At 50.7% G+C, this 12,373-nt stretch overlaps 1 protein-coding gene across 5 annotated transcripts in view; it reads right to left on the bottom strand.

Annotated features, from left to right (window-relative positions):
* Window positions 1–12,373, bottom strand: part of FMN1 (formin 1) — a 191,262-nt gene that overhangs the window by 144,107 nt on the left and 34,782 nt on the right. For 3 of the 5 annotated variants that reach the window (XM_068162902.1, XM_068162904.1, XM_068162903.1), the window contains exon 3: window positions 2,734–2,851. In XM_068162902.1, the coding sequence (XP_068019003.1) occupies window positions 2,734–2,851 (118 nt within the window). Of the gene's footprint in view, window positions 1–2,733; window positions 2,852–6,075; window positions 8,348–12,373 lie in introns of those variants that run through there. The other 2 variants (XM_068162905.1, XM_068162906.1) reach the window with 2 other exon arrangements.

The following is a 12,373-nucleotide window of genomic DNA, read 5'->3' as shown; positions in this document are numbered from 1 at the left end:
ACTTCTGTCTCATCCCAGCTGAGTCACCAGCAGTTTGTTTTCATTGAAATCCCTCTCCCTGCCAGACACTGCAGTGACTAATGAACTGCAGGAGCTGCTCTGGATGAAAATTTGACTAAGCAAACTAACCATCCACATGCTGATGGCACTGCCACCCAAAATATCCCAGTAACCAGAGAGTAACAATTTACATGGGCTCTAGGCCAGCCTGTCCTTCCCATTCAAATGGCAGGAAAGCCTGACCTAATTTCTTTCTCCCTGAGCAGTAGAATCTGGAGCTTTTGTTAGCTCAGTTTCCTTTCCTTTCTTGATTTCAGCACCTGGTTTTGCCAGACATGATTACAGTCACTAGGAGAAAAACATTGGTTTGGGTAACACTAAATGCTGCAAGCACATAGCCTCTTTAATCAGTGAATCACAGAATGGTCTGGGTTGAAAGGGACCTCCAAAGCTCATCCAGTCCAACCCCCTCTGCACTCAGCAGGGACATCCTCCACCAGATCAGGTTGCTCACAGCCCTGTCCAGCCTGACCTTGAGTATCTCAGGGATGGAGCCTCAGCCACCTCCCTGGGCAACCTGCTGCAGTGTTCCAGGAGCCTCCTGCTGCAGAACTTGTTCCTCACATCCAATCTCAATCTGCTCTGCTCCAGTTTGAAGCCATTGCCATGTTATTCCTCTCAAAACACCTTTTCTGGATCTTCCAGCAACTTTTAACCTTCCAGAGTCATGAGGGTGGTGAGAGCCTGGCACAGGCTGCCTAGGGGGTGGTGGAAGCCTCCTGCCTGGAGGTGTTTGCAGCCAGGCTGGATGTGGCTGTGAGCAACCTGCTGTGGTGTGAGGTGTCCCTGCCCATGGCAGGGGGGTTGGAACTGGCTGAGCCTTGAGGTCCATTCCAACCCTGACAAATCTATGATTCTATGATGATGTCCACTTTAATAACAAAACCAAAGGAAGATTAAGGCAGAGAAGACTGAGGAAAGAGGCAGAAAGAAGCAAAGCAGCATACAAATCAGTGGATCCACTGCTCCTGGTTGTCCTTTCTCATATAGAAGGCCTGGATGGATATCCATCAGAACTGGAGAGGACCACACAAGCACCACCCTGTACACTTTTTCACAGCAAAGCAGACTGAAAGCTTGGGCTTCAATTCCACTTAATCCTTCCTAGGTGGCATTTCTCAACTCTCCAAAGAGAGCTGCTCTGCTGTCTTTCATTGTGAGATTTAGGCCAACTCCACACTCAGTGACTCAACCCTGAGTAACACAGACTTCCTGGCTTACATGTGAGAAGACAAATCCCAACCAGAGTTGCACTTTTCCCCCCTGTAAATAACTTGTGCAAGTATTTATCTAAACAGTAAGAAAAGCAGCAGTATTCTGCGGAGAGCTTATCTGATAACTAGTTAGCCTTGTGCTTCAGGCTCTCCCTCTCCCACATGAGTACAGGACCATCTAAAAGCCATCTGAGCAGGTGTGAGTGTTCCTCTGTTTATACACAAGTTGGATTCATCACTTCCCTGGACACTACCTGAAGAAAACTTGCAGTCTGGCAGGTCACTGCCTTCCACATTCTAAGCCAGGCAGGTTCCCATTCAGTTCACTGCTCTGTCATTCATTTGAATTGAATGCCCCCAGAAAGGGACAGCCTGATTGATCAGACCCCCTCCTCCTAACCTCATGAATGTGTACAGGCACACATTTGGATTTGAGCAGAAATGCAGCTGTTTGCATCTAAAAATCAGCAGGCAACAACACATCCAAACCAGAATCAGCATCACAGAACGACAGGGGCCAGAAGGGATCTCCAGAGATCATCCAGTCCAAGCCCCCTGCCAGAGCAGCATCACCTGGAGCAGTTCACACAGGAATACATCCAGGCAGGCCTTGAATATCTCCAGAGAGGAAGACTCAGGATCAGAGGGACCTCTGGAGATCTTCCAGTCCAAGCCCCTGCCAGAGCAGGAGCAGAGAATCCAGCACAGGTCACACAGAACACATCCAGATGGGGCTGGAAAGGCTCCAGAGAAGGAGACTCCACAAGCTCTCTGGGCAGCCTGCTCCAGGGCTCTGGGACCTTTACAGTGAGGAAGTTCCCCCTCATGCTGAAGTGGAGCCTCCTGTGCTGGACTTTTTATCCACTGCCCCTTGTCTATCCCAGGGTGCAACTGAGCAGAGCCTGTCCCTGTCCCCTCCCTCCTGACCCCCAGCCCTCAGCTATTGATAGCCATTGATCAGATCCCTCTCAGCCTTCTCCTCTCCAGACTGAACAGCCCCAGGGCTCTCAGCCTCTCCTCCCCAGGCAGTGCTGCAGTCCCTTCAGCAGCCTTGGAGCCCTCCCTTGGACTCTCTCCAGCAGATCCCTGTCCCTCCTGAGCTGGGGAGCCCAGACCTGGATGCAATATTCCAGGGGAGGTCTAAGCAAGGCAGAGTAGAAGGGAAGGAGAACCTCCCTGGCTCTGCTGGCCACACTCCTCTGAATGCCCCCCAGGACCCCCTTGGCCTTCTTGGCCCCCAGGGCACATTGCTGTCCCATGCAGAACTTGTTCTCCACCAGCACTCCCAGGTGCTTCTCCCCAGGGCTGCTCTCTCCACAACCCACCCTGGGCAGGCTGTTCCAAAGGTACAGTCTGCTTTTCCAGGTAAGAAAGTCTCGTGACACATCACCATCCCTGGGCTGAACCAGATTCAAAATGTCAGAACCCAACTTCTGCTTGCTTCACCTCTGTGTTTTACCTGCTTCTGTGTACTTTAATCCTACTTTGACTTCTTCGTGCTCTGCTTTTGGCGGCGGCCAGACAGTCTGGAGTCTCCCTGGAGTCTTGTCATCTTGCTCTGAGGGACTCAGGTCAGGCTGTTGAAATTGTGCAAGGGGAAAAAAGAAAGAAAATTAAAGTCTTGCAACACAGCAACTACCACCACACTCAGCTCTGCACCCTGACTCTGGAAGGGTTAGCTGCATGACTCTACTGAAACAGTGTTGGAAGGGATATAAAGAAATCAAGGGCAGAAAAATAACTCTGAGGAGGAAATGAATATCATAGAACCACAGAACTGTCAGGGCTGGAAGGGACCTCAAGGATCAGCCAGCTCCAACCCCCTGCCATGGGCAGGGACACCTCACACCACAGCAGGTTGCTCACAGCCACATCCAGCCTGGCTGCAAACACCTCCAGGCAGGAGGCTTCCACCACCTCCCTGGGCAGCCTGTGCCAGGCTCTCACCACCCTCATGGGGAACAACTTCTTCCTCACAGCCAAGCTCAATCTCCCCATTTCAAGTTCTGCTCCATCCCCCCTAGTCCTATCCCTCCCTGACACCCTCAAAAGTCCCTCCCCAGCTTTCTTGCAGCCCCCTTCACATCCTGGAAGGCCACAATTAGGTCTCCTCAGAGCCTTCTCTTCTCCAGCCTGCACTACTCCAACTCCCTCAGTCTGTCCTCACAGCAGAGCAGCTCCAGCCCTCTGCTCATCCTCCTGGCCCTTCTCTGGACACCTTCCAGCACCTCCAGATCCTTCCTGTCCTAGGGGCTCCAGCACTGGCCCCAGAGCTCCAGCTGTGGTCTCAGCAGAGTGGAGCAGAGGGGCAGAATCCCCTCCCTGGCCCTGCTGGCTCTGCTTCTCTTGCTGCAGCCCAGGCTCTGCTTGGCTCTCTGGGCTGCAAGTGCTCACTGCTGGCTCCTGTTGAGCTTCTCCTCCCCCAGCACCCCCAGGGCCTTTTATTCATGATGTGTTGAACCTTTCCACACCACATGCAAAGCTGTCTGCCCCTTGGTGAACCATCTGGGGGTGTTGTGGAGTCTCCCTCACTGGAGATATTCAAAACCTGCCTGGATGTGTTCCTGGGTGACCTGCTCTGGGTGCTCCTGCTCTGGCAGCGGGGTTGGACTGGATGAGCTTTGGAGGTTCCTTCCAGCCCCTGAAATTCTGTGATTCTGTAATCCTGTGATACTGGAGGGTCAAGAACAACTAAGGTTTTTTTTCCCCCCGAGTGACAAGACCCCTGTGGGCTCTGCTGAGGAGTAAACAGCAGTGTGATTTACCTAAGACATCCTTGGACAATGTAATTTTCTGGAAGCAGAGCTACTTGATGAAATTCCTGCCCCACCCCCAGCAGCTTGCTCAGCCCACATAATGCTGCCACATCAAAGTGCTTCTGCAGCTCCTAATAGGCCTGCAGTGTCAATTGGAATGCTAAAATAACCCTTGAAATGGGAGGGACTGTGTGTGGGGGGGGGAGGGAACACTAAACCAGCATTACTTTAGAGGTTTGTGTTTTGGGTTGGGTTTTTGTTACATCTCCAACGTTCCTGCACCTGGATTTACAAAATGCTACTACAGGAGTAACTTGCACAGACACAGAATCTCAGACTTGGAAGGGACCTCAAGGATCTTTGAGTTCCAGCCCATGACACCTTCCCCCTCCTTCCACACCTGCAGCAGCAAAACCCTACAGGAAAGTGGTCCTGCAAGCAGCAAGGGAAAAGCAAAGGCAAGATCCTCCTGCTCTGGCTTTGCCCCGAGAAAATGCAGGTTTGGACCAGAGCAGACATTAAGCAGGCACCTCGCAAAGCCTCCCGTGCTGTCAGCGGTGGTGACAGCTCCCCAGCCCGGTTTGCTGTCAGCCACCCAAGCGCTGAGCCAGCGCCGGGGAACGGTGTCGGCAGGAAGCAGCAGGGCAGGAATGGGAAGGGCAGCAGCAGACTGCAATTGCTGTGCATGCCACAGCCACCAAGTGCCTCTTTCCTCCTCCCCACAGGCAGTTCACCACAAACTGGTATTATCAGTCTGCCCAGCTGTTGGGCAAGACTTCTGCCAAGTTTCTAACCTCATGCAAGAAAAAGAGAGCACAACAAGCACGACAAATTCACTCACAGGAGCTTCAGGTTTAGGGTAGAGCCCTGCAAGCTTCACCGTTCAGATTAATTCCCCTCTCTGGGTCAGCAAGAACAACCTCCCGGACTTAACTCATCTGCCAAAGATGGAGCTGCTGGGATTTGGGGTTAGTTGGTTGAATTTAGGGTGGTTATTTCATGGAATTTCGGGTTAGCTGGTGAAACTCAGGGTTATTCTTTGGTCAAATTCAGAGTTATCCTTTGGCTGAATTCAGAGTTATTATTCGGTCGAATTTCAGGCTTATTTGGTTGACTTTGAGGGTGGTTATTTGGTTGAACTGGGGCTATTTGATTCAATTTAGGGTTATTATTTGGCAGAATTTTAGGCTTGTTTGAATTTAAGGTTATTATTTGGTTAAACTTTAGGGTTATTATTTAACCTTTTGTTTTTTTTAAACTACTTCTTTAAGATACACTAAATCTCCACATGGCTAAAAAATATTAACCTTACAAATGCTTATATTTATTTATCTATAACCACAATGGTCTGGTTGGAAACACGAAGTTAGCCTCAGATAAGGTTAAATTCTTCTCAGAATTTGCAAAGTCATGTAAATATGAAATAAATTAATATATATATATAAATATTACATTCTATGTCCTGGACAAAGTGAGATGAACATCATCCATAACTTCTTGTTTCAGCTCTTACCATGGAATCATTCCTTCTCTAGAGGTAAACATTACCTTCACTAACAGAAAACCCCAATGAAAGAATAAAAAGCTTGATCAACTCTTACACAATGCTACAGTCAGCATTTGCAGCACCCAAGTGATTTAAAGCCATCCTCAACACCCAGGCAACTGGCTTGCAGTGCTCTGTTACAACCAGAAACTGCTTTTGAGGCTCTCACTTTCAAGAGGCTTTGACTATCAGCAGCTCTCACTGAATTCTGCTACAGATGACCAAGAGTCTGGACACACCAGCAACAAAACTTCCTTCAGATGGGAATCCAGAAGCTCAGATTGCCAAGAGAAGAGAAGAGCAGAGAAGGTTGCTGCCATCTGGCCCTACAGTTCCCACTCATCACTGTTAAACAAGAAATTATCTTTATAGACCTATCATAGCACCATAGCATCAGTCAGGGTTGGAAGGGACCATAAATATATATATATATATAAATATCCATCTACTTCCACATCTTAGGAAGAAAACAAACAAACAAACAAAGAACTCAACCTACAGATTTGTCTGCTGGTCCATCCCCAGGTTTTGATTTTGACCTTTCAAAGACAGCTTTCAAGTACTCCTTTTCGCTTCTCATTTTGCGCTTTATGGCTTCCAGCTCCGAGGTGTCGGCAGTGGACTCCTTCTTAGGAGGCCGTGTGAATAAAGCCTTGAAGACCTCCAAGGCAGACTCGGCAGGGCTTGACTTCACTTCCTCAGAGGGAAACCCTGGCTCTGTTTTGCTGGAGACTTTGCTCCCCTGAGCTTCATCGCTGTCCTCGGTCTCCCCAGCAGATCCCTCGGCAGAGTCCTCTGCTCTGTCTTCATTCTTGGAGACGTCTATGTTTAACAAGTGTGAGAGCTGCTCCAGGAAGGTAGGGCTTGCTTTAGGCTCAGCTGCCTTTCTCTTAGTGGTCAGGCCTGACGTGATGCTGGATTTCTTCACCGGCTGGCGCAACTTAAGCAGAGCTAAATCGTTCTCCCGTGGTTTGATTTCTGTAAGCGTCTCCTCGCTCTCCGTGGCCAGTCCCTTCTTCCTCACCCGCAGTCCGCTGAAGAAAGCAGGCAGCTGGAAAGTCTTTTCAGCCAGTGCTGTTTTGGGGAGCAACGTATGATCAGCTGAAGGCCTTTGTTCTTCAGGTAGAAGCTCTTGAGGGCATTCCCCTGTAGCAAGCAAGTGACTGAACTGCTCATCCATTAATAGCCTGTCTTCTCCACAGGAGTCATGCTCCAGAACACCATCCAGCTCTGTGGGGAGCTGCTGAGAAAGTGCTGGGTGTAACTCGGTGTCATCTGTACCCACAGCATCATCGCTGTTGCTGTGCCCTTCTGCTTCTGACTCTGCCTTGTGTCGATTGTTATCAGCCAAAGCCTCAGCAGACACAGCAGCGCTACTGAGCCCCGACTCGCTCGCATCATTTGCATCAGTGTCTGGGTCCTTGCTCTCTGCATCTGACTCCGTGTCACTCGTTGTGTGCACCAAAGTCCCCTGCACAAGAATGGCATCCTTGTCGTCGTTGTCAGATTCGGACAGAGAAGCCTGTACCAACCTCAGGTGGTGAAGCAGCAATTCATTCTGCTCAGCTAAGTCCAGCTCCAGGCCGCTCTGCCTGCCAGCCTTTGGGTCAGCTTGGCCACTGGCACTATTCACGGCGTGCTGATTTCCTGAGCCCTCGCTGCAACCATCACCATTCCTCACATGCCAGGTGTCGGCAGGGGTGTTTACACTGGGGTGCAAAGGTTGGAATGCTTTAAGCACTGTCGTTTCTTCTCTGGAAGCTGCTGATTCAAGTTTAGTTGTAAATCCCAGAAGCGTTTTCAGGGAGAAAGTAGTGGAAAGCTCAGGTTCGTCTGCTGCTGCATGTTCCAGCTCTGAAAGCTCACTACACCCGGGCATCCCATTTCCTCCTTCCATGTTGCGTGAAGCACGGAAGAAGTTCCCTGCTAGCAGCGCCACTAACTGCAGAACAAATATTTACTACAGGCATCCAGCCACAGCCTGAGCTCACTCCGGGCACCGCGACAGGCAGCGCTGCCCGGCCCTGCGACGGCAGCCAGCCTGCCTGCCCCGGGCCACCCTGCCCCTCCTGCTGCCCCAGCGCTGCTAGCCGGCAGCCAACCGTCCCTCAGCTCTCCAAACTCTGCTCCGGGAGCAGCCAAAGGACCTCACCGTAAACAAAGTTCTCAGCAGCGCCGGTGCCTCGCTGCCTTTTACACAAAGGGCTTTTTGTCCCGGGCGCCGGTGCCAGCGACACTAATCTCGGTTGGAAACTCGACCAATGGTGGCTGCTGGGGCTCCTGCGATCCTACTGGCTGCACACCACTTCCTACGTGCGCCCGAGTGCGGAGCGCTTACTGCCGCCAGCCTCCCGCACACCACGGGGCACAGTGGCGCTTGGCGACTTCCTTGTCCCGCTGCCCCAGCTGCTGCCGGCGCTCCACAGCAGACGATTCCCCACGGAGCCTTCTGCGCAAGCTTCCCGCTTGGATAAAGATCTTCCCGGGTAAATCCATAATCACCAAAAGGAGAATGTCAAATGGAAACCCCGAGTACCAGATGCCAAGCCACCCGCAGCCTGGGAAGAGTCCTCAGTTCCCCGGCGGCCTGAGCGGGCTGGGGTGAGCGCCCTCGGAGCTGAAGACAGCAGGAAAAGGAAAGAAAAAGGAAAAACAAAAAAGAGAGGTTCCCTTCCGATTTGCTGCAGGTTTCATCTGGAATGCAGATCTCAGCCTCCGGGGCCAGGAACGAAAACCAACAGGACTGGTTTCATGTTGCGGCTGTCCTGCCTCTGCTCAGCGCCGTGAACCGAGCACAGGTACTTATCAAAGGCTTGCGCCACACCCAGCGGCTGGGAGCTGTTTGGGTGGGCAGGGTGCACAGCCAGCCCTCAGGAATGCCGGAGTTAACTGTTTAGCAATCGGGCAGGCCGGCCAGCTGCAGCTGGAACTCTCTCAAACCAGGACAACCTCTGCTGACGTTTGTGTTTTGCACCTTTCACCTCTCTATCACAGAATCAACCCGGTTGGAAAAGACCTTCGAGATCATCCAGTCCAACCTATCACCCAACACCATCTCATCAACTAAACCATGGCACCAAGTGCCTCAGCCAGTCTTATTTTAACACTTCCAGGGATGGTGACTCCACCACCTCCCTGGGCAGCACATTCCAATGGCCAATCTCTCTTGCTGGGAAGAATTTCTTCCTCACATCCAGCCTAAACCTCCCCTGGCACAGCTTGAGACTGTGTCCTCTTGTTCTGGTGCCGCTTGCCTGGGAGAAGAGACCAACCCCCACCTGGCTACAGCCTCCCTTCAGGTAGTTGTAGAGAGCAAGAAGGTCTCCCCTGAGCCTCCTCTTCTCCAGGCTAAACACCCCCAGCTCCCTCAGCCTCTCCTCCCAGGCTGTGCTCCAGCCCCTCACCATGGCAATGGTGTGTGTGTAGGATTTGGTTAGGTTACTGCTACCACTCAGCTGTGTAACACCAGACACTGCAGTTCAGTAGTAACAGAAGCTGTCAGGGACAATATAAATAAAAGTCACAAAATACTCAGCAGCACTTCTGATATTCAGAAAGTCAGTAACATTTAGGGCAGGTTCCAGTCAAAAGTCTTCACTTCTGTCCCTTTACTTTTAAACCTGCAGAGACTGCAAATCTCTGCAGGAATTTATGTTCTTGTTATTTATTTCCTGGCCCTGGAGAAGTTTGTGTTGTCTAATTTCCACACTGGCACCTTGGGAATTCAAAGAGACTTATTCTCCTGCCCCCAAGTTAGAAGGGCATTCCACAGCCAGGCATTTAGCCTACAAGAAAGCTGGCAAGGGACTTTTGCCAAGGACTTGTGGTGATAGGGTGAGAGGGAATGGACTGAAGCTTGAGGAGGGCAGACTTAGACTGGAGGTTAGGAAGAAATTCTTTACAGTGAGGGTGGGGAGATGCTGGGACAGTTTGCCCAGGGAGATTGTGGATGTCCCCTCCCTGGAGGTGTTCAAGGCCAGGCTGGATGGGGACTTGAGCAACCTGGGCTGATGGGAGGTGTCCCAGGGGCCCATGGCAGGGGGTTGGAACTGGATGACAGTTAAGGTCCCTTCCAACCCAAACCATTTTATGAATCTATGAGTAAGTGTAAACAAGCAAGGTGGAGAACACTGCCCTTCACAGGGAAATCAGCTGCAGGGCACAGCACTGCCCCAGAGCACCACAAAATGCTTACTGGCAAACTGAGCATTACAGCCAACAACAAAGTACCCAAACATCTTCAACTCTGGGGTTAGCTTCTGAAAATTTAGACTGTACAAAAGCCTGTGGTGACCTTTGCCCTATGCTAAAACAGATCACAAAGTCAACAGCAGAACTCCTGGTATCTACTGCAGGAAGTTTCCTGGAAACCAGACTGTAACACTAAGGTCTCAGGTGAAGCTGAAAATCCCCTTTTCAACAGCAGGGCTGTGAGCATACCTACAGACAAAGGGCACTGGGATCATCACTCCCAGCTTTATCTGCTGTTTACCACAAAACAACATCCTCTGCACTACTGCCTGCAGTAAACTCTGGACCTGCCTCTCCTCTATGCTGATCATCAGGTGTCAAGGACAGAAAACCAACAGTTCATGGCTCCCTCGCTTCTCTAGGCTTGAGAGGTACTAACAGCATAAAAGGAAGCTCTGTGTGGAAAGGTCAAAGGGCAATGGATATAAAGTCCCACACAGGAGGTTCCACCTCAAGATAAGGAGGAACTTCTCCACTGTGAAGGTGGCAGAGCCCTGAAGCAGGCTGCCCAGAGAGGTTGTGGAGTCTCCTTCTCTGGAGCCTTTCCAGCCCCCCCTGGATGTGTTCTGTGTGCCCTGTGCTGGATTCTCTGCTCCTGCTCTGGCAGGGGGTTGGACTCAGTGATCTCTGGAGGTCCCTTCCAGCCCCTTCATCCTGTGAAAGAGAGTCTTTATCACTCCCTGCAGCAACCTGTTCTTACAATCCCAGGTTTCATAAAACAAGTGGAAGGCAGCTGGTGATTTCCTCTGTGAGAAGGCTTCTGGGAGGCAGCTCCACAGCAATTCTACATTCCATTTTATGACAAAACTGGGGCAAAGTGACCCTACTGAACCAGAGGATTCTCCACTGAAATTCACATCTATTTCTTCTGTTCAGCCACAGGTCTCATTCTTTTCTTGTGCTGGTAATGTCTATGGCTATGCCCTGCTGATGCATTTCTTTCTGTACCTATTTGCCTGGGGTTTCACTCACTTTTTTGATGGGTAAGCTTTACATTCTTTTCAAGCACAGCTTCACTGCTCACTAACAAAAAATACACTTCTCAGAACAGCTTTGTGGTGTCTCTTAGACTAACCACATTTGTTCAGGTCATGACCAAATTTCTCTGTTTGTAGTAACAGCAACCCAGACTTAGAATAAAACTGTCCTAATCTAGGTGCACCAAGCTGCAGCAGTCCGAGGAACACTGCACATAAGCAGGTTACTGGAAACAGCCACAAGCTCCACACTGATGACTTTTCACAGCACAGAGGAAAAGTTTGGTTTAAAAAGGGGACTTTAAACCAGGAAACCCATCAATTACTACACAGCATCCCAACAGAAGTCATGAGACAATGACCAAACAGCAGTGACAAAGGATGGTGCTTTGAGTGTCAGGCCAGGCTGAGGCAGCTGGGCGGTTGTTCGGCCTGGAGATGACTCTGGGGGGACCTTACAGCTGCCTTCCAATAGCTGAAGGGATCCTACAGGAAGGCTGCAGAGGGACTTTCCATCAGGGGGTCTAGAGACAGGCCAAGGAGGAATGGTTTGAAGCTGAGGCAGAGCAGGGTCAGACTGGAGCTGAGGAAGAAGTTCTCCAGTACAAGGGTGCTGAGACTCTGGCACAGGCTGCACTGTGGATGCCTCCTCAGGCAGGCCAGGCTGGATGAGGCCTTGGGGATCTGAGTCTAGTTGAGAGGTGTCCCTGCCCATGATGGGGAGGTTGGAGCAGCTGATCTTTGAGGCCCCTTCCAGCCTGAGCCATTGTGTGATTCTATGAGGCATTGTACTGAGATGCCAGAAAACTTCAGAGCTGAACACTGAACAACTGTATCTCCAGAAGGAGATATATAGGTTATAAACACAGAGGTAATCTCACAAGCCTGCAGAAGATTATACTGCTTTCTGGGGATCTCTCCTCTTGATAATGATCTCTAGGAAGTGAGAAGAACCCTTCAAGCTTTAGGATGAGCAAAGGAACTCTTCTCTGTCTCTGCCCCTGGAGAAATGGCCAAAAGCTGGACAGCAGCCAGCCTCTCAATGTCACCACCCAGTCAGACCATGCACTCTCAGCCCCAAATAACACCTTGTAAAGATTTATTTCTTACAGCTTCATAGAATTATAGAATGGCCTAGGCTGGAAGAGATCTTAGAGATCATCTAATCCAACCCTGCTGCCACAGGCAGGGATGCCTCTCAGCCAGACCTGGTTACTCAGCGCCACATCCAGCCTGGCCTTGTGAACATCTCCACAGAGGGGACATCCACAACCTCTCTGGACAATCCATTCCCGAGTCTTGCCACCCTTGTACTGAAGAATTCCTTCCCCAGATCCAATCTAAACCTATTCTCCCCCAATTGAAATCCATTCCCCTTGTCCTGTTGGTGGACACCCTTACACAGAGTTAAACTGCAGGTTTCCTGTAGGATCCCTTCAGCTATTGGGAGGTCCCCTCAGAGTCTTCTCCAGGCTATCCTCATAGCTGAGGTATGAGGATATCATCCCTGTTGAGGGGCTAGACAGCTGCTAATGTAATCCACAGTGGTGCTGTTTGTGGGTCAAACAC

This window comes from Melanerpes formicivorus, unplaced genomic scaffold, assembly GCF_026170545.1.
Source record: "Melanerpes formicivorus ecotype bairdi unplaced genomic scaffold, bMelFor1.0.p_v2 SCAF_68, whole genome shotgun sequence".
Taxonomy (NCBI): Eukaryota; Metazoa; Chordata; class Aves; order Piciformes; family Picidae; genus Melanerpes; species Melanerpes formicivorus.
Note: the sequence above shows the minus strand (reverse complement) of the source record. Positions and strands in the feature narration are given on the sequence as shown.